The sequence below is a fragment of the Poromitra crassiceps genome (genome assembly GCF_964638095.1).
Source record: "Poromitra crassiceps genome assembly, chromosome: 10".
NCBI lineage: Eukaryota > Metazoa > Chordata > Actinopteri > Beryciformes > Melamphaidae > Poromitra > Poromitra crassiceps.
Window position 1 is genome coordinate 53,632,773 of NC_139631.1, and position 24,726 is coordinate 53,657,498.

The 24,726-nt window shown below is 44.3% G+C and overlaps 1 protein-coding gene across 1 annotated transcript; it reads left to right on the plus strand.

Moving 5' to 3' along the window:
* Positions 1-3,019: 3,019 nt before the first annotated feature.
* LOC310784518 (uncharacterized protein) lies at positions 3,020-17,452 on the plus strand (the record flags this gene model as incomplete). Its single annotated transcript, XM_083645500.1, has 8 exons — positions 3,020-3,154; positions 5,063-5,228; positions 6,134-6,189; positions 7,696-7,798; positions 7,938-7,993; positions 11,262-11,575; positions 12,607-12,883; positions 17,090-17,452. 8 exons carry the CDS (start codon positions 3,020-3,022, stop codon positions 17,450-17,452), a joined length of 1,470 nt encoding a protein of 489 aa, XP_083501626.1.
* Positions 17,453-24,726: the final 7,274 nt, after the last annotated feature.

The following is a 24,726-nucleotide window of genomic DNA, read 5'->3' on the forward strand; positions in this document are numbered from 1 at the left end:
GCGAACGCTTCATTTTGTGTTTTAACCAGATCATCTCCAGATATTCAGGAACTTCTTGGCCGCATCCAACTAGGGTTGCCAACCGTCCCTTAAAATACGGAATCGTCCCATATTTGTAAACAAAAAGACGTGTTCCGTATTGAACTGATACGGGACGCGCTTTGTCCCGTATTTGAGAAACACGCAGTGCAAAGAGTGAAGGGCTATTTGTATTGAGCGAGTAAAAACCCCACAGCCGCTGCTGCTCTGCCCGACTGCCCCTCACCCTAGATTGCGCCTCTCTCATTCTGTTTGTTGTGAGTCACGACCAATGAAGCGCTGTCAGCGTTGCTAGATTCAACTTAGCTCTGAAAACAGGACATTAAGTAGGCTATTTACATTGTACCTATACAAATGTAGCATGCCATTTGTTTTTGTTGTGTTCAGACGATTTCAGTTGAAATCTAAAATGTTTTTGCACTAATGTTTAAACTTTCATACCAGGTTTGTTCGATTCAAAATAATAGCCTAACATTCCTGTTTGCACTGTTAAAAGAAAATTGAATAATAGGCCCACATGCAAATGTGAAGTAGGCTATTTAGACCTATATCAAAATACTGTTTTACTAGCCTACTGTTTGTTTTTTAATAGAGCTGTTTTATTAAGAATGAGAAACTTTTGTTTTGCAACGCCCAAATAAAATTATTGGATGATAATCTAGGAATAGGCTATGCGCAAAAGTGTTTGCTTGCGTTAATAATAATATGTAAATGGTTGAAGTTGAAGCAATTGCAGTTATGTGATTGTTATAGGCTATTCAAGTCCACTACCGACCCCCCCCCCCCCCCCCCCCCGTTCCTTATTTCCATTTCAAGAAGTTGGCAACCCTACATCCAACACCATCTTGATCCTTTCCGTCTTTCCTTCCATTCCAACGGCACAGTTTATGACCATATTGTAGCCTACTGATAACAGTCTATAGGTGGCGCTGGTTAACTGTTCACTTGCAGTGCAGTGCCCCCTCTCCTCGTACTTCCGTGTAGCATTAATTCATTCAACCAATCAAACGAAATCAAACAATATCCGGAAGTGAGCTTCATTTTGCTGTGTCAAAGTCATGAGCTATGTTGGTCCATTATATTGTAACGTGTTTGGGTAATCCAGGTATTACCTGTAATGTGATGTGCAACCTAAGTGTCTGGATCGCAGCTAGGAACTGATGTGTGTGGGTGTGTTCCTAGGGGGAAGGGGATATATGTGACCAGCGGCCGGGGCGGAAGCCAGTCAGGCCAGGGTGGGCGAGCTGACCGGGTGGTTTAGAGCTAGCAGCGAAGCTAGCTGCTAGGAGCGTGTATTGTGAAGACAAGAATAAAAAGCCTGTACCAACTTCAAGTCTCCAGTTCCTTGGACGAATACCCACTTCGTTACAATATATATGGGTAGACATAATGTCAATAAAGATGAAAAAAGATGAACTTCCGCTGCGGAGGTCACGTGACTTCCTGTCAGTTGCGGAGGCGTGATGTCCGCCCAGCAGCTGCAGCCAGGTACTCTTGCTTGATAGCGGACATTGAAAATAAATGACTGTAATAACGCCAATGAAAACACAAGCTTTTAACACAATCGATTTTTAAGCATTTATTTCAAAACATCATTGTAAAATTCAGGCCTTTAGCCAAAGCTTCAATAACAGAGCTCAGTTGACAGTTTAACCTGCAAATGAAAAATATAAAAAATATAAAATGAAAAATACAATAGGCTACAGCACATAGGCCTAGCCCCCCACCCCCACCCGGCCAGCTGTTTGTTCCAGGCCAGTGAAGTCTCAACAATCTACAACAACATGCAATAATATAAAATCATAGATAAAAAGTTGAATCATACACAATAAACAATAAATAAAACCAATGGCCAAGGGCAGCATCTGTTATTCTGGCTGAGGCGGGTGGTCAGAAAGTTGAATCATACACAATAAATAAAACCAAACGTAAAGGGTTAGCCTTCCCAATGGCCAAGGGCAGCATCTGTTATTCTGGCCTCATAATAAGCACTGAGGCGGGTGGTCAGAAAGTCAAATAACATTAAAATACATTGTATGCTTTGGTGCGATGTAGGATTTTGTCTTTCAATATCCTCATTGCAGCCTCGCTTGGTGTTGTTGCTTCTCACAGGAATGTGTCCCTGTAACAGAGAGCCCAACATGAGCATGAGCGCCTGGCCAATCCCGGTGTCATGCCGAGTTTTGCACCCCCGCCGAGAATTGCATCCCCACTTTCCGGGAGCATATTGTAATTATTTATACGGAAACTTAACTGTTCAAAAATGACATAATTATGTGGGTAGACGTGATCTCCAAGCCAGGGGGGTCTGTCCTGGCTCAGGAGACCGACTTTGATGCATTAGATCCGCGTGGAGGTGACTTCCATGCTTGGGGCTCTCTTCTGCCTCATGGAAGCCGACTTTGGTGCTTAAAATCCGGGTACAGAGGACCTCGAGACCTGGGGATCTCTCCTGGCTTTATGGAGAGGGGTGCAAATCTCGGCAGTTTGTACCTGCCGAGATTGTCATCCCTGTTTTTAAGTTAAAACAGCCCCAAAATATGGTGGGGGTGCAATTCTCGGCATGACACCGGCGCTTCACTGCTGCGTAGGCGGGCACAGGGCGTGGTTTTTGCGTAACCTGTGCGATTAGAAATCACGCTACGCACACTGATGACGTATTAAAGATGCGCTCTTGAAACATGGCGGGTCATGCCTTCGCCATCATGGGGTAAATATATCGCACCCGGGCGGATACACGCTTCCGGGCCTATTTGTGATTAGTTTGTCGTTGGCTAGTGTCGTTGCTGTTTAAGTTACTGCTGAACATTTAATGTTAACTCACACACGACACCAGACTCGTTTTGTCGTTTAATTTTGGACACTTCATTAGTAAACATCAAAGTGACGTCATCATTTCTCCCATCATCGGCTAGCCAGTTAGCTTAGCCAGCTAGCTGTGTGAGCTAGCAGCGGGGTGAGCAGCCTGTGTGTGGCCGGGATGAGCAGCCTATGTGTCGGCCTGCAGACCCAGCTGGCCTCCGTCATGGAGGCGCTGGTCCACGCCGCAGTGGCCGAGCTGGGCAAGCTGCTGGAGGACAGAGGGGGAGGAGAGGCTCACAGCCAGGACACGCTGGTGAGAGACAGGCAGACACTCAGTGACACTTTCTATTCACTTTGTTGTTATTATTGCTACTTTGTCTTGATTGTCAGTGTTTTGCGTTCATACTGTTGTATTCAAAGCCAATAAAGCTAATTTGAATTGAATTGAGAGGGAGAGGATGTTAGAGACAGAAGAAAGAGGTGTGTGTGTGTGTGTGCGTGCGTGCGTGCGTGTGTGTGTGTGTGTGTGCGCGTGCGTGCTTGCGCGTGTGTGTGTGTGTGTGTGTGTGTGTTGGCGATAGATCAACGTGGAAAGAGGGACAGAGAGAGCACATCACAACTACCAAAATTAACAGACAATTTATTTTCAGAGAAAAGTAGAGTCAAATCAAAATTTCGAAGCTCAAAATTGTAAACAATGCAGTTGAGTTCACCCTCCCAACCGCTGAGGAGTGAGCACCCAACCGATACATCCGGTGTCATGCCGAGTTTTGCACCCCCACCATATTTTGGGGCTGTTTTAACTTAAAAACAGGGATGCAAATCTCGGCAGGTACAAACCGCGAGATGTGCACCCCCTCCATAAAGCCAGGAGAGATCCCCAGGTCTCGAGGTCATCTGTACCTGGATTTTAAGCACCAAAGTCGGCTTCCATGAGCCAGAAGAGAGCCCCAAGCATGGAAGTCACCTCCACACGGATCTAATGCATCAAAGTCGGTCTCCGTGAGCCAGGACAGACCCCCTGGCTTGGAGATCACGTCTACCAACAATTATATCATTTTTAAACAGTTAAGTTTCCGTATAAATCATTACAATATGCTCCCGGAAGGTGGGGATGCAATTCTCGGCATGACACCGGCGCTGTGGAGCAGTTGAACCCGAAATGACACAGCCGATGAAGGCTGTGTTTGTTTGAGCTTAAACTTTGGCTCTGGCATGTGAATAAGAGCTCGGTATTGGAAACGACGCAATATTTGGCAATACCTTGCATGCACATTACAAAACATGACAACTCACACAGGCACTGTGTGTTCAGTAAGGCACTGTGTGTTCAGTAAGGCAGTGTGTGTGTTCAGTAAGGCAGTGTGTTCAGTAAGGCAGTGTGTTCAGTAAGGCAGAGTGTTCAGTAAGGCAGCGTGTGTTCAGTAAGGCAGAGTGTTCAGTAAGGCAGCGTGTGTTCAGTAAGGCAGAGTGTTCAGTAAGGCAGCGTGTGTTCAGTAAGGCAGTGTGTTCAGTAAGGCAGCGTGTGTTCAGTAAGGCAGCGTGTGTGTTCAGTAAGACACTGTTCAGTAAGGCAGAGTGTGTTCAGTAAGGCAGTGTGTTCAGTAAGACACTGTGTTCAGTAAGACACTGTGTTCAGTAAGACACTGTGTTCAGTAAGACACTGTGTTCAGTAAGACACTGTGTTCAGTAAGGCAGTGTGTGTTCAGTAAGACACTGTGTTCAGTAAGACACTGTGTTCAGTAAGACACTGTGTTCAGTAAGGCAGTGTGTGTTCAGTAAGGCAGCGTGTGTTCAGTAAGGCAGTGTGTGTTCAGTAAGGCAGCGTGTGTTCAGTAAGGCAGCGTGTGTGTTCAGTAAGACACTGTTCAGTAAGGCAGAGTGTGTTCAGTAAGGCAGTGTGTTCAGTAAGACACTGTGTTCAGTAAGACACTGTGTTCAGTAAGACACTGTGTTCAGTAAGGCAGTGTGTGTTCAGTAAGACACTGTGTTCAGTAAGGCACTGTGTTCAGTAAGGCAGTGTGTTCAGTAAGGCACAATGTTGTGACTCATGGAAATGTGGTTTAAAGTCATTGAAAAGGCATGGAAATCCATTGCTCAAAATGTGTGTGTGTGTGTGTGTGTGTGTGTGTGTGTGTGTGTGTGTGTGTGTGTGTGTGTGTGTGTGTGTGTGTGTGTGTGTGTGTGTGTGTGTGTGCGCATGCGCGCGCGTGTGTGTCAGACTCTGTTTGCGTCGGTCATGGAGACTCTGGGGAACGAGGCTCTGGGGAAGATCCTGAACATGGTGGGCAGCAGGACCCTGGAGTCTGAGCAGAGGACGGCTAGGGGGCGGGGCAGGAAGAGGCCCCAGACCAGCGTGCTCAACATCCTGTCGGACCACGCCGTGGGTACATACTGAGCATGCTCACATCACCCCACACACCTACAGCAGCATGGAATGAGCAGGTAGAGCTGTCAGAGTTTGGAGGTTTTCTCCTGACAGCAGCGAAGTGTAAACGACCATTCACTTAGAGCGACAACTATAAAGAGAACTATCAACTATTTATATATACACTGTATAACTTCAGTTCATAGCCAGAGCGTTTATTTACAAAATATGTAGCCAGACCCCGCATCTATATGGTAGCTGTGGCAATTTGGGACCTGCGTTTAATTCTTTTTGCACAAAAATCTTGCTCAGAAAAGATTGGGAATAGTATCAAATTGTGTATTTAAACCAGTATGAATATTACTTGGATAAAACCCGAATCCTAGTCCTGAGCTGATGGTGGGTTGCTCTAGGATTGAAGAAGAGGAGCCAGCCGATTTATCCCAATGAACACTGTTCAAGTGATGGAGCATTGCTGTTGTTGTTGTGTTGTAGCTGTACACCGATTCACAGTATTTTCATACGGGAGTATCTTCTCCTTTCTTATTCAAATGTTCCCACACAACGCTTCTCTTCGCCGCTTCATATTTACAAACTGCAGTGCAAAGGTGTGTTAAGATGTCAGCCAGGAGTTCAGAGTTCACGTGCGTGAGTGTCTGAAAAGGGCTATATATAGTGATATCACTGCGCCCTCTGGAGGATCATTGAAAACACCGTTCTACCGACAGAACAGAAGCACGTTGTTGTTTGTTGTCGTTTTGATCAAGTTAATTTTCACGTGTTCGAGTAAATCCTTAACGAGCAAGTAATCGATCTTGGATTAATTGTTTGCATCCCTACTTAGAATGATTTCATATTTCTTTATAGTAATCTGTGTAGGTATCGTTCTAGTGAATGGGCCTTAAACTGTTTGTCTCTCCACAGAGGCTGAGCACTCGTACGGAGCCACCAGGAGCGCAGAGGAGAACAAATCCACACAGGTGAGGTCCAGATCCATAACTAGAGTTGGGTACCCAAAACGTTTACAACCAGAACTTATTAGTCCAATTCACTATGAGTTCATTCATTTTTGGGGGGATTAGGAAAACTATACATTTTTGAAAACTTCGTAGAATAACAAATCAGAAAATACATGATTCCATTTTCCCAGAAGCCAATATGGTGGCCATCTTGAATATTTTTTAATGAGGACCTTAACTCATTGAGTGCCAGCCACTTTTGGAGAACGGACGCTCCCAGTGCCAGAGTTTCAGAGCGTTTTCAGTGATTTCTCGAGGCCCACAGAATATTGTGTCATATTACTATGTAAACACCGAACACGCCCAAAGAACGATGAGACTCTCTTCTATCATCAGCAAAAAAAAGTTTATTGATATCATTTTCCGTTCTTTAGTTATGAGCCGGAGAATTTGTTTTGAGCAAAAAGAGACGTTTCAAATTAGAAGCTGAGATAATTAGCCTTTTGTGAAATGAAGCATTTCAAGCACATTCACTGACTCTGAAGCTAATATTTTCTGATGTGACACCTCAAAAATAATTCCTTCAATAAAACAGTGAAAACAAAGAAATTTTGTTTGGCAAAATAATATTTTTTAGCTGCAACCAGCAGCCCTGGCCCCTGCGTGCGCTGCTGGTTGCAGCTTCTTGCTGGTCTTGATTTACTGCTGGTGGGCATCAGATATTCTAGCTTGTGTTGCCAATCCTGTCCTGCTGTCTGGGTCTGTCTGGGTCGGTGTTGTATGCTGCCCTGCATGCCCCCCCCCCCCCCCCCCTCAACTGCAAACCCCACCTCCATGGGTGTGTCTCTGGTGGCTCTCTGCTGAGTTTGCTCTGCACTGAAAAGTGCGCTACATCCAGCTTTTTCACAGCGTTCCGTGTGTATTTGTTACCGGCTCCCATCGCTTCCAGTTGAGAATAATAACAACCCCACAACTAATCATGCGGATGGGCTATCGCAGCGGACACGGAGGGGCTCAATTGTGGCAGCAGATTGGCTGCTGCAGGCACAGCTAACGTTATGCTTCATGCATATCGATGCATACCGATGCGATTTCCGTTTCCCCATGACTTCTTCTCTCTTTTTTCCTCGCCTTTCTCTAATCTGGAGAGCACTGTCGCCACCTAATGGGTCCGTAAAATAGCTTTTACACATTCAACATCCACCATACTTTCACAGGAGATGGATCTGGCTTTGATCCACGTCCCACCGTCAAAAAACGCAATTGACGACAATCGTCGTCATTGGCACTCTACGTTAGTATTCAAATTGACGACGATTGTCGTCATTGGCACTCAATGAGTTAAATATGATGATGAATCAATATATTGACTCTAGATGACCTCATGATTCCAGTGTCTAAATCTACATTCTTTTAATCATTTAAAAATATACGAAAACAATACCCATCCCCATGGATAACACACTGAGCTTTGGAGAGGAGGACCTAGAGGAGAGCAGTTTAACTGTGGTGTGTTTGTGTTGGCAGACTGTCAGGCCCGAGGAGGACTGGAACGAGATGGAGCCGTTCGTTCTGGCCGTCAGCGTGAAAGACGAACACGGAAACATCGACCTGGGAGCCATCGCCGAGCGTGAGTAGCCCATCAAAAGCCATCAGGGCGGGGACTGTGGAATCTCAGATTCACAACTTTCTCAAAAGTAATGTCTGTGTTGTGTAGATATGAATGAATGAGTTTGGTTTAATAACACAGACACTTGTTTTCTCTCTAGGAGCCGCAGAGGAAGCGTCTGAGCCGGCGACCCTTGACCCCGAGCAGCAGCCTGAGGTGACAGCATTTTGTTTCCAAGGTTGCTCAGTGTGTAGGGTCCTTCTCCTCAACCATATGGTCTAACCTCTCAGTGTGTAGGGTCCTTCTCCTCAACCGTACGGTCTAACCTCTCAGTGTGTAGGGTCCTTCTCCTCAACCGTATGGTCTAACCTCTCAGTGTGTAGGGTCCTTCTCCTCAACCGTACGGTCTAACCTCTCAGTGTGTAGGGTCCTTCTCCTCAACCGTACGGTCTAACCTCTCAGTGTGTAGGGTCCTTCTCCTCAACCGTACGGTCTAACCTCTCAGTGTGTAGGGTCCTTCTCCTCAACCGTATGGTCTAACCTCTCAGTGTGTAGGGTCCTTCTCCTCAACCGTATGGTCTAACCTCTCAGTGTGTAGGGTCCTTCTCCTCAACCGTACGGTCTAACCTCTCAGTGTGTAGGGTCCTTCTCCTCAACCGTATGGTCTAACCTCTCAGTGTGTAGGGTCCTTCTCCTCAACCGTACGGTCTAACCTCTCAGTGTGTAGGGTCCTTCTCCTCAACCGTACGGTCTAACCTCTCAGTGTGTAGGGTCCTTCTCCTCAACCGTATGGTCTAACCTCTCAGTGTGTAGGGTCCTTCTCCTCAACCGTATGGTCTAACCTCTCAGTGTGTAGGGTCCTTCTCCTCAACCGTACGGTCTAACCTCTCAGTGTGTAGGGTCCTTCTCCTCAACCGTACGGTCTAACCTCTCAGTGTGTAGGGTCCTTCTCCTCAACCGTACGGTCTAACCTCTCAGTGTGTAGGGTCCTTCTCCTCAACCGTACGGTCTAACCTCTCAGTGTGTAGGGTCCTTCTCCTCAACCGTACGGTCTAACCTCTCAGTGTGTAGGGTCCTTCTCCTCAACCGTACGGTCTAACCTCTCAGTGTGTAGGGTCCTTCTCCTCAACCGTACGGTCTAACCTCTCAGTGTGTAGGGTCCTTCTCCTCAACCGTATGGTCTAACCTCTCAGTGTGTAGGGTCCTTCTCCTCAACCGTACGGTCTAACCTCTCAGTGTGTAGGGTCCTTCTCCTCAACCGTACGGTCTAACCTCTCAGTGTGTAGGGTCCTTCTCCTCAACCGTACGGTCTAACCTCTCAGTGTGTAGGGTCCTTCTCCTCAACCATACGGTCTAACCTCTCAGTGTGTAGGGTCCTTCTCCTCAACCGTACGGTCTAACCTCTCAGTGTGTAGGGTCCTTCTCCTCAACCGTACGGTCTAACCTCTCAGTGTGTAGGGTCCTTCTCCTCAACCATATGGTCTAACCTCTCAGTGTGTAGGGTCCTTCTCCTCAACCGTACGGTCTAACCTCTCAGTGTGTAGGGTCCTTCTCCTCAACCATATGGTCTAACCTCTCAGTGTGTAGGGTCCTTCTCCTCAACCGTACGGTCTAACCTCTCAGTGTGTAGGGTCCTTCTCCTCAACCATATGGTCTAACCTCTCAGTGTGTAGGGTCCTTCTCCTCAACCATACGGTCTAACCTCTCAGTGTGTAGGGTCCTTCTCCTCAACCGTACGGTCTAACCTCTCAGTGTGTAGGGTCCTTCTCCTCAACCGTATGGTCTAACCTCTCAGTGTGTAGGGTCCTTCTCCTCAACCGTACGGTCTAACCTCTCAGTGTGTAGGGTCCTTCTCCTCAACCATACGGTCTAACCTCTCAGTGTGTAGGGTCCTTCTCCTCAACCGTACGGTCTAACCTCTCAGTGTGTAGGGTCCTTCTCCTCAACCGTACGGTCTAACCTCTCAGTGTGTAGGGTCCTTCTCCTCAACCATACGGTCTAACCTCTCAGTGTGTAGGGTCCTTCTCCTCAACCGTATGGTCTAACCCACACATGGGCAAAATACGGCCCGCAAAGTGCACCTGAACGCAACATGCAAGATACCCGCTGAATGAGTGTCCAAATGTTCATGTCATATTCTGGCCAATACTCCACTTCTGTTATAGCATTTCAGTCTGGAATATGGAATCTTTCAATAATCTTTATGACTAAAAGGCTACATTGAAGTAGACATTTAAATAACTCAAATAACTCAATGGTTTTGGATTTATTTAGCTTCAAGACTGCATTTTTGTTCGTGTGACCCTCAACACAGGCTTTGATCATCTCGGGACACTTACTGATACTTATGCTTAAATTAGCACACTCATATTCTGATTTATTTCAAGAAAAACATTTCAGCTAGTGGAAATTCTAATTGGCTGGTAACTTTAAAATCTAGCAGCCATATTGGCAGGTGGTCAAAAAAGTTAATTTCAAGCCCTGAGAGCAGGTGGTGACATAGGAGTGAGTGAGAAAAGGATCAAATATTGGTGGTTAAGACTGAATAATGACATCACAACTGTTAATTTAAAATGAGTTATTCCTCTAAACCTGGCTTCAAATGCACCAAATTTTCCGCGCTGGCGCCGTTCGGCCCTCAGCAAAACCTGGTAGCGAGGAAATTTTTTGTGGCACCCTCTATCATCAAAGTTACCCATCCATGGGTTACGGCATGACAATATTTGTTTGGCCCCCGGCAACAATCTGGGTTTCTCATGTGGCCCCCCATGAAAAATAATTGCCCACCCCTGGTCTAACCTCTCAGTGTGTCGGGTCCTTCTCCTCAACCGTACGGTCTAACCTTAGAAGTCTTGGTGTTGTGTGTCGGACCGACTATTTTATTTCACGGAAGAGTGTGATTTATGAATAGCAGCCATTTAAAGTACAGTAACTACAAGCAAGATTTTCGATTGTTATTAAACAGTCTAAATTTAATATTGATGCCTCACATCTTGGTGGCTGCTGTAAACCGTTTCCTTTCACTTCCTGATCTGCCCGGCCCGCACATACACTATAATCATCAAGACAACACTCGCCGATTCACTCGGCGTTGGTCTCATCTACTATTAGAGGTAAGATGTGATGTATCAATATTAAATTTAGACTGTTTAATAACAATCGAAAATCTTGCTCGTAGTTACTTTAAATTGCTTTCCTTTCATATTGCCGTACTTGGTAAGCGTTTTATAAATGCAATGGTTCACTTCAGGCCGTGATATATGCTTATTATAGCACACATTATACGCTGTAGAAACACGACCCTTAGGTGTGCTATAATAAGCATAATACTGTACCACGGCCTGTCGTCAACTATTGCTTAATTGAACACCAGACAAAATCTTCAAAACAAATTAAGTTCTGGAAAAGTATGGCTTTTTTAAATTTGAAAATGTATAGGAGTAGGAGCCCTGGATATGAATAACCTTTACAGACTGACTTCCAGGCGGAGCAGCAGCTGGTGAGTGCAGGCTGGAAGCTGTTGATCTGCAGCGAGTGTGGGAAGAGCTTCTCCAGCCAGAGCAACCTGAAGGCTCACCAGAGGATCCACAGCGGAGAGCGGCCCTTCACCTGCTCCGTCTGCGGCAAAGGCTTCGCCCACAAGCAGAGCCTCCAGGACCACGGTCGCACGCACACAGGAGAGAAACCCTTCCAGTGTCCGCAGTGCGGCAAGTGCTTCGGCAAGCAGGCGCATCTCAAGACGCACGCCATCGTCCACACCGGGGAGAAACCTTACGGCTGCCAGGTCTGCGGACGCAGGTCAGTGGTGAAAGACGTATGAAAAATGGCAAAACAGCAATGTGAACATAATCGTTTTCAAGTAAAACTTCTGCATGAAAATTGGTAAAAAAAAAAAAAGGTTTACCCAAAAATGAAAATTCACTCATCTACTCACACCCACACGTCAGTGAAAGGTCAGGTGATTTTATGCCTCCGCCTGGCGATACCCGTGGCCGGAGGCATAAGATCTTCTCTTCTCCCTTCACCTCTTCTCGCTCTGCCAAACAGCCATACCGTATTTTAAACAAGTAACATAGCATACCGCTCACACATTCAGTTGTTTGTGTTTCATTGTAGTAGCAACGTTATTGTAGAACGCTAAAGGTAGCTACCAAGCTAACGCTAACCAAGCAGCACTGCAGCACGAGAAAAACAAGCAGACTTACCAAATACGTAGACCATTGACTTTATATAGGTAGACGCAATGTTTCCAATACATGTCTGGTATAATGGCTATCGCTGTTCCGCTGAGAGAAATGCACTTTTACAAGGCACAACAGTAACATACAGTATTACGTTAATGTAAGTTGCCCACCGCTCCCATCCAGACAGCGTCTCCAGTCTAACACGTTGCCTACACGTCTGTACTCCTGTCGTACAATCTGTAGCATCAAACAATGCGGTATGCATACTTGAAACATGTCGGTTATGTTTAAATAAAATATAAAACTGTCTGACGGGGGAAAGTAGAATCTCTGAACATGACCGACTTCCGCCAAAACAAACACATCATTACCGTAAGTGACCAGTCTGAGCGCAACACAAAAACTCCGCAATGGGATAAAAAAAAAAAATCTAATAAACGCCCCGGCATTTAATGGAGACCGCCGTTTATGTAGCTAAATCAGGTCAGACCCCCGCCCGTTAAAGGAGACCCGGCAGGCAGATAGAGGCCCAGTGGGTATTAGAAGAAATACAGTAATCATGATATGAAATGTTCATAGCGTTTGATCTCCACTCTGTTGGCAGGTATGTAAATGTACTTGTGTTACTTTCCACGTCTGCCTTAGGTTCAACCTGGCTCAGAACCTGACGCGTCACGCTCAGACCCACAGCGGGGAAAAGCTGTTTGTGTGTGCGGTGTGCGGAAAGGGCTTCACGCGCGCCGTCACGCTGAAGACCCACGAGCTCATCCACTCCGGCCTGAAACCCTACAGCTGCTCGCAGTGCTCCAAGACCTTCAGACACAACGTCAACCTGAAGAACCACCAGAGGATCCACAGCGGGGCGCGCCCCTTCAGCTGCGACCTCTGCAGCAAGACCTTCAGGCAGTCTGTCAACCTCAAGGTGAGACACGCCGTCACGTTAGCCAGTTAGAAATCTATGTGGCTGAGATAGGGCTGGACGATCATTCAGTATTATCGTTTATCGTCTTTCAGTACAACCATATCGTGATGATATGAAGATATTTATGCCTCCGCCGGCGATTATGGTTTCGGGTAGGGATGCACCGATCGATCGGCACGTGACCGGAAATGGCCGATTTTCACGTGATCGGCCTCGATCGGTGATCTGCGCCGGTCACTCTAAATAGCCGATTCTGTGAGCCGATTTTCACATGACGTGCGCGCACCCCAAAGCACCGAGACAGGCACCCAGCCACCACACCACACACGCCAGCATACCTTCCTCGTTGTGGATTTTTTTCACGGTCAGTGAAGTAGACAAAGCTCGCAGTTTGTCACACATGCAAGTCGAAAATAAGCCGTGGAGACAGAGATGCGGCCGAGTCCCGCTCGGCTGGAGTCCAGTCTGAGCGGCTCGCTTCACCTCACTGGCCCCTCTCTCTCTGCTCTCTCTCCCCGGGAAGCGGTGCTCCAGCAACCCGCCACCGCGCACAGCCGGCTTGGCGAGGTGAACGTGAGCATTGTGTCCAGTATAACCACCTGCATTCTCCATTCCACATCAGCGCTGCTGCCTCAGCCTGTCACTCATGTTGCAACGTTTATACAGGAGAGACTATTTGTTTCGTATTGCAAATAGAACGACATGAGAACGACGGACATAATAATAAAAATGCATCGGACTCACAAGTGTGCAACGTTTTCTGTCCGTGACGATATTTTTTCGGATGGCAGATAAAAATACGCATACCAAACTTCGGACTGTGTGTAAACTCCGCCTGATATTCAGACTGAAGATCGTTACTGTAACTCATAAACTCATTTCCCCTCTACTCAAGAGGACTGGTCTGGAGCCAGTCTATAAACTCCTTGTCCATGGATCATTTTGATGTTCTGTTGCACCTGTTTTCTTTTGGAAAAGTAAATGCATGATAGCTGTGGGATATAGGCTATTGGATTTAATTAAATTTTTGTATTAATTGTATTTGCACAAAAAAGCTCTGTCCAGTAGCCTAACCTGGAACACTTTTATTTTGAGATGTGTTTGAGTGAGATGGTCCTACTTCATGCAAATGATAAGAATTGTTTATTTGTTTATTTGGATCCCCATTAGATGTAAGAATTGTTCTATGAATCTTAATTTTCAAACAAAGTTACAAAAACGTTTGTGTAAGCTGTCAATTGTTGTTTTTAGAAAAAAAAATCGGAATCGGCAAAAATCGGTATCGGCAAGTCAGACTATTCAAAAATCGGAAATCGGAATCGGCCAAGAAAATGGCAATCGGTGCATCCCTAGTTTCGGGTTGTCCGTCCGTCCGATGTTCGTTAACGCGATATCTCAGCCTTCACAAAATTTCGTCACATTTGGCTCAAACGTCAAAGTCTGGACAGACACGGATGTCGTCTGCTCACTTGTTGGCGGAGGCATATATCCACGTGCGGTCGTTCTAGTTTAATATTGTGACACATTTCTGCTGTCTGAATTGATGATGACAAGCCAAATTTACTTAAAAACTGATAAAAAGAGGGAATTTTCAGTTTTGCTTGACATCACGCCTAACGTTACCATTTGGTTCAATGAGATGAACATTCATTTGATTATTTAATGTGATTTTGCATACATTATTAATTAAATAAATTAATTTAATTAATTTAATTAATTTAATTAATAAAAAATCATGATACTGATTTCAACCATATCATCCAGCCCTAGGCTAAAAAACGTTTCATTTTCCTGCCTGCTATGGTCATATTGTGATATAAATTATATTAATATCGAGAAAAACCCTTATAATTATTATATAATTATTTTTTTATTATTATCGTGATAATATCGTGAAAATACTGTAAAAAGAAAAAATCATAATTGCCATTAGGGATGTAACAATACCTATATTGGTATTGAACCGTTTAGATACGAGGCTTTAGGTTCAATACGCATTACAAACTGAAGAAATCTTTCACTGCTGAACAGTGTAAGTCTTCCACAAGGATATCATGATGAAAAAAAAGAAAAGGTGTTAAAAAAACATTGTCCTAAAATGGAAATAAACAAATTAACCAGACTGTGAAAGTAATAAAATAAGTAAAGTAAATTTAAAATCATTTAAAATCAAGGAAATCTCTCTGGCTTTTCTGCTGTATCGAAAACCTACTGAACTCTGACATCGTGTCGTATCGAACTCAATCATGAATTTTGTGAACCATCATCACACCCCTCATGACCCTAGTTTTACACTTGCTTCCATTATGTCCTCATGGATGTAAAGACTCCAAATGAACACTGTGAGGCAGACGTGACCTGTGACCTGTGACCTGTGACCTGTGACCTGCTCCATCAAATGAACACTGTGAGGCAGACGTGACCTGTGACCTGTGACCTTGTGACCTGTGACCTGTGACCTGCTCCATCAAATGAACACTGTAAGACAGACGTGACCTGTGACCTGTGACCTGTGACCTGTGACCTGTGACCTGCTCCATCAAATGAACACTGTAAGACAGACGTGACCTGTGACCTGTGACCTGTGACCTGTGACCTGTGACCTGCTCCATCAAATGAACACTGTGAGGCAGACGTGACCTGTGACCTGTGACCTGTGACCTGTGACCTGTTCCATCAAATGAACACTGTGAGGCAGACGTGACCTGTGACCTGTGACCTGTGACCTGCTCCATCAAATGAACACTGTGAGGCAGACGTGACCTGTGACCTGTGACCTGTGACCTGTTCCATCAAATGAACACTGTGAGGCAGACGTGACCTGTGACCTGTGACCTGTGACCTGCTCCATCAAATGAACACTGTAAGGCAGACGTGACCTGTGACCTGTGACCTGTGACCTGTTCCATCAAATGAACACTGTGAGGCAGACGTGACCTGTGACCTGTGACCTGCTCCATCAACACTGTAAAGCCCAATTTATGCTTCATCTGCCGACACTTTTGAAATGTTCGCCGACAGAAATGAGGACTTGAGTCGACACTTTCAAGTGTCTGCGAGCAGTGTCTGCTACCTGGTGAAATGTCTAGTGTCGCTGACTACGTCACGATGTGTCGCACAAGTGTGATTGGCTATATAGACGGCACGCGTTTGACTTCCTTGTTTTGGTTTTCACTCGATTGAAATGAATGAACGTGTCTCCGCTATCTTTATCAGCCTGTCCTTGATGTATGACTTCGTGAAAATCACAAAGAACATTGTGCATTTCCCAGAGCGAGACGAGGTGAGTTGTGTGTCGTTTATATGCGACTGCAGTCGGCTGCAGTCATCTTGCCTCCGACGTGGTTTCACTGTGCATTCCATTCCCCCTCTTCTCTTGGCTGTCAGCATTTATTAGCGTTCGAGTGTCACGTGACCGTTGAACAGAGGCGAACGTTCACTGAAGTATAAACGCAACACCATGAGCGACACTTTCTTTTTCGTCTGCGACCATGTGCTGAGCGACACTTTCTAATAAGTATAAATGAAGCTTAAGGCAGACGTGACCTGTGACCTGTGACCTGTGACCTGCTCCATCAAAATGAGTCACATTGACCATGAAACCCATTTTGACTTTCATAGTGTTGGAAAGAGGAGAATGTTGGTTTCTGCTAATATCAAACGTCTCTTTATACAAAGATGGAGTGAGATGCATCATTTTATGTCTGGGCTGTTTCCAAACTATGCTTTAGAGAAAAAGGGCATGCCATTGTAAGCTAGTTCTGCTTATCATCCTACCTGTATGAGCTTCAAAACTATATTTAATATTTGAATTTCACAATAATATTTACACAGAATGAAAGCCAAGGCTTTATTTAATTAAATTCTGATGAAAGCCCCAAAACAGCAAAAATAAATATTTTCTTATAAAATCACATTTCTACACAAACACGCTAGCGTGACATCAGACCAAATTTGATGTTGCATCATGTATCACATTTGATGACTATAAGCAAATGATTTAAGCAACATGTGTCTAGGAATGAGTCTGTTCTGTTCTATTCAAAGCTCTGCTATTCTATAAATGATTTAAGCAACATGTGTCTAGGAATGATTCTGTTCTGTTCTATTCAAAGCTCTGCTATTCTGTTCTGTTCTATAGGAATGATTCTGTTCTGTTCTATTCAAAGCTCTGTTCTGTTCTTTTCTGTTCTGTCCTATCCTCAGATCCACCGGCGTATCCACACGGGCGAGCGTCCGTTCAGCTGTAAGGAGTGTGGGCGGAGCTTCTCTCAGCAGAGCAGTCTGATCTCTCACGGGCGCGTGCACTCGTCGGAGCGCCCGTTCCCATGCGTGCTCTGCCACAAGCGCTTCAACAACGCCAACAGCCTGAAGCTGCACGTGCGCGTGCACACGGGCGAGAAGCCTTACAGCTGCCAGGTGTGCGGGAAGGCCTTCAGCCAGGGCAGCCACCTGCGCACGCACAAGAGGCACGTGCACGCCGGCGGCAAGCAGTACATCTGTGACAAGTGTGGCAAGAGATACTCGGACCAGCGCAACCTGAAGATGCACAAGTGTGTGTACGCGTGAACCGTACGTCTGTCGTTTTCCCAAACACAGTGTAGATGAAGCCACGCCCACTTCCGACAAAAGTCTCGGTTTTCACACTAGAGAAAACATGGCGACCCCGTTTGGAAACTTTCTCTTATGGTACGAAAAATGGTTTTAGTCAAAAATGTGTTTCTGAAAACATTTGAGGTGAGAAATCTGTCTTCATTTTACATCGACAACGGTTAGTTGAAAGCGTATGGTAGCCTACAGGTTGAATTTCTTTTAATGAATTTACATTTTGATTAGTACGAAAATACCAACTAAAAATCCCATTGCTATAGACCAGGGATAATCAACTTGCTTTGCCCGGGGGCCACTTTTGCAAAGTGACAGGTCAGGGGCCAGTTAATAAACAAACATTAATCATATAAATTTTTCTGTAGCATTGTAGGTTTTTGGGGTGTCCGCCGCAGTTTAATCTGACAATCAAAGCAATAATCAGAGTGACAATGCAAACACAGTTCAATATAAATCCAATGTATTGGAGGTACAGTGAAAACCACTCACAAAAGAAAAATGTGGTTTACAGGCAAGTCCAATTTTGGACTTGCCTGTAAACCACATTTTAATATTGTATATAATTATTTTCTAATAGTCAAACAAACTAGGTTGTTCACTTCAATTCAGTTCTCAAATCTGTTCAGAGCAAACCCTTGTCCCAAACAAATCAACAATAAAGGATCTCTCCCAAATTAAAATTAGCCAAACATCTCCAACCAACTGACTGGTCAGTTGGATGACTTTGTGCACATAGGTAGTTAGTTAGGTTAAAGACGGTAAAAATAAAATACTCTACTTTGAATAAAAAGTTGTGTCTAATGGCTTTTCAGTCTGTAATAGTCTATCACTATCTATTACATTCAGCTTCTCTTGATTGGGTCGCGCTTTCTCAGGTGCGATGCCTGACAACTAAAGTACGTGTCCCGCGGAAGAAACATTGTGATTGGACAATAAATAAACGATGACACACCTGTTGCTATATGCAGATGTTTATTCAAGGATTTGAAATGATGCTTGTAATAGCGTGACTCGCTGCCTCTGGAAAAGACCAAAACCTTTAGACAAACTTTGAAACTAACTTCTAATAGAACTTTGAAACTAACTTCTAATAGAACTTTCTGAACGAGTCGCCATGTTTTTCCAGTGTGAAATCCAAGGCTTTCATCATACGGAAGTGGGCGTCGTTTCATCTAAACTGGGTTGGAAAAACAATAGACACACACACACACACACACACACACACACACACACACACACACACACACACAGGAGATGGACTGTGGGATAAGCAGTTTATTTTGTAGTCATTACTGGATCAGTTTGTGCTGCCTTTTCTTTTGAGAGAGAGAATTTTGGGGAGAAACTTTCCCAGAATCCTGAGAGCAGATTCATTTTCTTCAAGATAGATTTTGCTTTTTATCTTCTAATATTTGTTCAAGATGTGTGTGTGAGAGAGAGAGAGAGAGAGAGAGAGAGAGAGAGAGAGAGAGAGAGAGAGAGAGAGAGAGAGAGAGAGAGAGAGAGAGAGAGAGAGAGAGAGAGAGAGAGAGAGAGAGAGAGAGAGAGAGAGAGAGAGAGAGAGAGAGAGAGAGAGAGAGAGAGAGAGAACAAGTGAGTGAAGTATCATTTTGGCCTCTGAATGTGTACAGAGACACATTGTAGCTTTTTATAATTTTATATTTGAGATTTTGGATTTTGTGGGAAATAATATTTGTATGGGTGGCTGCAAGCAAAACAATACAAATAGTCTATTTTTTTCTTGATCTGTGTAGAAAATGATGGAATACAGATATCGTTTGACTGGAGATGTTTCTATACCATTTAGTTCTGGGTTATTTCGGGTCGGTATCGAGTACAGACTCTTTAGAAGTGGAATGTCTGAGAGTTCAGCTGGACTGGACTCTGTTCTACATGCAGGCTCAGTTCAGATGGACTGGACTCTGTTCTACATGCAGGCTCAGTTCAGATGGACTGGACTCTGTTCTACATGCAGGCTCAGTTCAGATGGACTTGACTCTGTTCTTCATGCAGTCTCAGTTCAGATGGACTGGACTCTGTTCTTCATGCAGTCTCAGTTCAGATGGACTGGACTCTGTTCTACATGCAGTCTCAGTTCAGATGGACTGGACTCTGTTCTACATGCAGTCTCAGTTCAGATGGACTGGACTCTGTTCTTCATGCAGTCTCAGTTCAGCTGGACTGGACTCTGTTCTACATGCAGTCTCAGTTCAGATGGACTGGACTCTGTTCTACATGCAGTCTCAGTTCAGATGGACTGGACTCTGTTCTACATGCAGTCTCAGTTCAGATGGACTTGACTCTGTTCTACATGCAGTCTCAGTTCAGATGGACTGGACTCTGTTCTTCATGCAGTCTCAGTTCAGCTGGACTGGACTCTGTTCTACATGCAGTCTCAGTTCAGCTGGACTGGACTCTGTTCTACATGCAGTCTCAGTTCAGATGGACTGGACTCTGTTCTACATGCAGTCTCAGTTCAGATGGAGCCTCGGTGAGGACATCTGAAGAAGAATTATTGATGTTTGACCATGATTTACTGTCAAATACAACATACAATTTGTTCCCTCCATCTGGTTCAAATGAGCCCTCATTTTGCTTTATTTGTGCCGTTAACTGACAATCATTTTGACCAATTAAGCATCATTTAAAGAGTAAAAAATAGATATAGTGTAATATACTGTATATACTTTTTGAAGCATATCTTCGTGGTCAGGATGAGTCCATTGTGCAGCCTGGTGACAGTCAGTCCATGCGTTCAAACAGCCGTCCCAAGTCGGGAGGCACCCATAGTGTTGTGCCAACTTCACCAGCCGGGAGAATGCATTCTAAATAGTAGGCTACATTTTTATCTTGTGCTTAACAGTTAATCATCGGTTAACGAGGGTCGTTTGTCGGTCAGAAAATGTGTCCTGGCTGTGTTTCAGCCACTTGATTGGCTGTGCTGTCCTGGCTGTGTTTCAGTCACTTGATTGGCTGTGCTGTCCTGGCTGTGTTTCAGTCACTTGATTGGCTGTGCTGTCCTGGCTGTGTTTCAGTCACTTGATTGGCTGTGCTGTCCTGGCTGTGTTTCAGTCACTTGATTGGCTGTGCTGTCCTGGCTGTGTTTTCAGCCACTTGATTGGCTGTGCTGTCCTGGCTGTGTTTCAGCCACTTGATTGGCTGTGCTGTCCTGGCTGTGTTTTCAGCCACCTGATTGGCTGTGCTGTCCTGGCTGTGTTTTCAGCCACTTGATTGGCTGTGCTGTCCTGGGACTCATGTTTTGAAGCCTCGAGTTTGGGAATTTCACTTGGTCTGCTATTGGTCCGTGATCGGCGAGCTGCTGATCACTGGACAGGCGACCTGTCATTCACGCCTCACAACATAGTCTGCTTTCTCATCAATGTGACTCTAAATGAGACCATAGTTTACAACATGAACATCAGGCTGTAGTGAAGAAGACTCTAAATGAGACCATAGTTTACAACATGAACATCAGGCTGTAGTGAAGAAGACTCTAAATGAGACCATAGTTTACAACATGAACATCAGGCTGTAGTGAAGAAGACTTGAAACTAGTGATCGAGTCCATCAACTCATTAGGAAAGTAAGGTCATAAATAGCCATAGTCATAATAGAAGTAGCACCATTTTCCCAATGACTTCTATACTATACTTATTTTTGCAGCCATAGCCTGTATAAACATGTACAGATTGTATAGCCTGTATAAACATGTACAGATTGTATAGACTGTATAAACATGTACAGATTGTATAGCCTGTATAAACATGTACAGATTGTATAGCCTGTATAAACATGTACAGATTGTATAGACTGTATAAACATGTACAGATTGTATAGCCTGTATAAACATGTACAGATTGTATAGCCTGTATAAACATGTACAGATTGTATAGCCTGTATAAACATGTACAGATTGTATAGCCTGTATAAACATGTACAGATTGTATAGACTGTATAAACATGTACAGATTGTATAGACTGTATAAACATGTACAGATTGTATAGCCTGTATAAACATGTACAGATTGTATAGCCTGTATAAACATGTACAGATTGTATAGACTGTATAAACATGTACAGTAGTTGTATGAAAATTCACCGCCTGTACAGATAATGAGCTATAGAGACCAAAAACATTTTGTTTTGAGCCATGCAGGCTGTAAACGTGTTTATTTCTGTTGTAAACGCGGGCATTGTAACATGGCGGTCGATGGGGCAGGACAGCCTCAAGTCTTCTGTCCAGGCTTCCCTCTGCAGCCGTTTGTGAATAAATGAATGTTTGAACTAGGGTTGTGCGATGTCATGAAAATACCCATCGTGATTGTTTTACAGTGAAACATCGTTTTGGACGATGGCATCGTCACGGGTGGGGTTGCTGTAATTCCATTTGGCTAGCCGCTGCAATGCGTTCACGTTAACAGGGCAGCTGAGCTCTATGATACCAGCGGGCTTGGATAGGCTATTAGAAATGGCTAGAGAAACGCAGCTGCTGTGAGCGACTCCAACTTTCACTTTGGAAACAGGCGAGTTAAATTCACAGTTGAAGACTTGTACTCACTTTGGGTTGAAAACAGGAAAGAACGTGAAGTTTCTTCTTTGTCTTAAAAAGTTTTCATAACACAGCCGACTTATCACGCGCTGGGGACGCCCCGGCGACATTAAACAATCGCACCCAGTTCAGAGAAGCAGTGGAGCGGAGGAGGAGGGGGAGCAATTTTTTTTTCGGATGATGGCGAAGGCTGGAGGCACCCTCTCTGCCTGTGATTGGCCTAGCGTCAAACGTTCATCCAATCATATTCGCTTGGCTATCCTGCGTCTCTTAGAGCCTGGTGACGCGAGGTTACTTTCTGCAGTCTGTGGTCAGACAGACAGCAGTTTCGCTTGCTAGCATGCATGAAAGACGCCACTGTGTGTTTACAGGCCCGTAGCCAGGGTTTGAGAAATACCGAGGTCATTTTAGTGCGGCAGGGGGGGCTGTCCCCCCCCCGGTTAGAAAATGTCCATTTGAAAGTAAAATGCTTCAATCTGGTGCACTTTGAGAGCAAAATTAAGAGGCTAGTCTTCTAGCCTTCTAGGCTAACATCTCCCCATATGATATAATTTATATTCTGCATACAGGTCACATGGCAGAATACTGCTCAATTAAATACAATGGCCCATCTACACAAACATCACTTACAGGGGAGTTACTTACCCATTCACTTCAATAGAACTGTCCCCAAAGTCTAGCCCCAATCTAGCCTCAATGCAAAATTTGAACGTTGTGAGTTATGTCTCTTCCTTCTATAGCACACAGAGAGGAAGCAAATTGTTGCATTTCTGATCAACTGACATATATCATGTTATTTATGAGGGCTTTAAAACATCAATGACAGATGAATAGATCTGGGGGCCGGAGCTATTTTTCAAAACAAAAACAAAAAATTGGTTGAAAATACCGAGGTCATGACCCCGGTGTCCTCAATGGTAGCTACGGGCCTGTGTGTTTATGTTTTTGATATAGTCTGGTCTGTGGTTTATAATGCTGCTGCTACTCTTGGCAGTGCACGTATGTAGCCTACAGACAAAAAAGAAAAGATAAAATATTAATGAGAATTGATCAAGGGTTATATAAAAACAGTGTCAATGCCCATTTACTCATTCTAACACAAGAGTGACATGTATTTGAATTGAAATATGTATCAGTATGTGAAGTTTGCCCAGCCCTTCATTGGGAAATGCAGCTTTATGGAGTGGGATCACGTGGAGATGGTCTTCAGAAACTTTGATGAGATTGACAGTAAGTAAACATTGTTTCAGATACATGGTGTAGTTGTGGAAAAGTGTGTGTGAGTTTGGAAGAGGAGTGCACAACTAGGTGGAGACATGCATCCATAGCAGTGTTGATTTTGTAGATGAAAACTGAGGAAAAATGTTAGTCGACTACCTATTTTCACTGGTGAAAACTAGACTAAATGTTAGGGAGGGACGAATTGGGAAGAGATCCAATCAGAAGAGAAGAAGAAGTTAAACATCTGTGTCTGTATTGCACATTCAAACCTTAAAACAATTCCAGAATAACATTAATATATCTTTACAATAACTTTGGAAATTCTAATGAATAGTTACGGTTTTCTTTGACTAAGATGAGATGAAAATACTTAGACACTTAGTCGACGAAAACTTGACTAAATAAAATCAGAATGAGGTTGACTAAATATGATAGTCAACTGCTATCAGGAGGATGTTCCATCGAGAGCATCCTCATGCACTGTATCTGTGTGTGGTTCTCCAGAGAGTCATCAACACCGCCCAGAAGATCGTCGGCTGCCCTCTCCCCCCCCTGGCTGACCTGTACAGCTCCCACTGTCTCAGGAGAGCCCACAGCATCCTCAAAGACCCATCCCGCCCCGGGCTGCTGCCCTCGGGCAGACGCTACAGAGCAATGAGGGCACGAACGAGCCGGTTCAGAGACAGTTTATTTCCAAGAGCCATAGCTGTGCTCAACATGCCCTAACACAGTTATCATAGATACTCTCTGCCTAATGTATAAGAATGTGCAATATGCTAAAAGTATAGCGACCGCCCTCAGTTATCTTAGATATACTGCCTTAATGTAGCCTATATAGAATGTTCAAAAATGTGCACACAGAACCAAGTAAATTGTCGATGCCTTAATGTATATAGGACTGTGAAATATGCTAAGTGGAATGACCGTCTCAAATGTAGAGTGTACAGGAGTGTTCACAAAACAAACTTGAAACTAGACACCTTTTACTTTTTTACTTTTTTTCACTTTTTATTACCTCATACTCTTACACACTGAACACTTTTGTCCTTATTACCTCGTTACGTTTTAATACCTTATCTTTATTACCTTGACTTATTGTATTGTCTTGTCTAACGCACCTAGGGGATTGCTTCAATTTCATTGTTCTTAGCTTGTTTTGTAACTGACAAATAAAGCTCATTCATTCATTCATAAGAGCTTAAGAGAAAGTGGATTATAGCTCACTCAGATAAACATGTGAATGTTGTGTGATATGTAAAGGTTGTTGCTTCAAACCCAGCCTCAGGTTATTTCTTAAAAAGTACTCACATTATAAGCTGCAGCAGTGATCCTTCTTTATCATCACCAGTAGTTTGAACACTGATAGAAATAAGCTGATGAAGGAGACTAGTCAGTCCCTGACTAGCTCAACTCACTGGTACAAATCTCACCTGTCTCACTCTTTATGCTCTGTGTTATTGTCAGT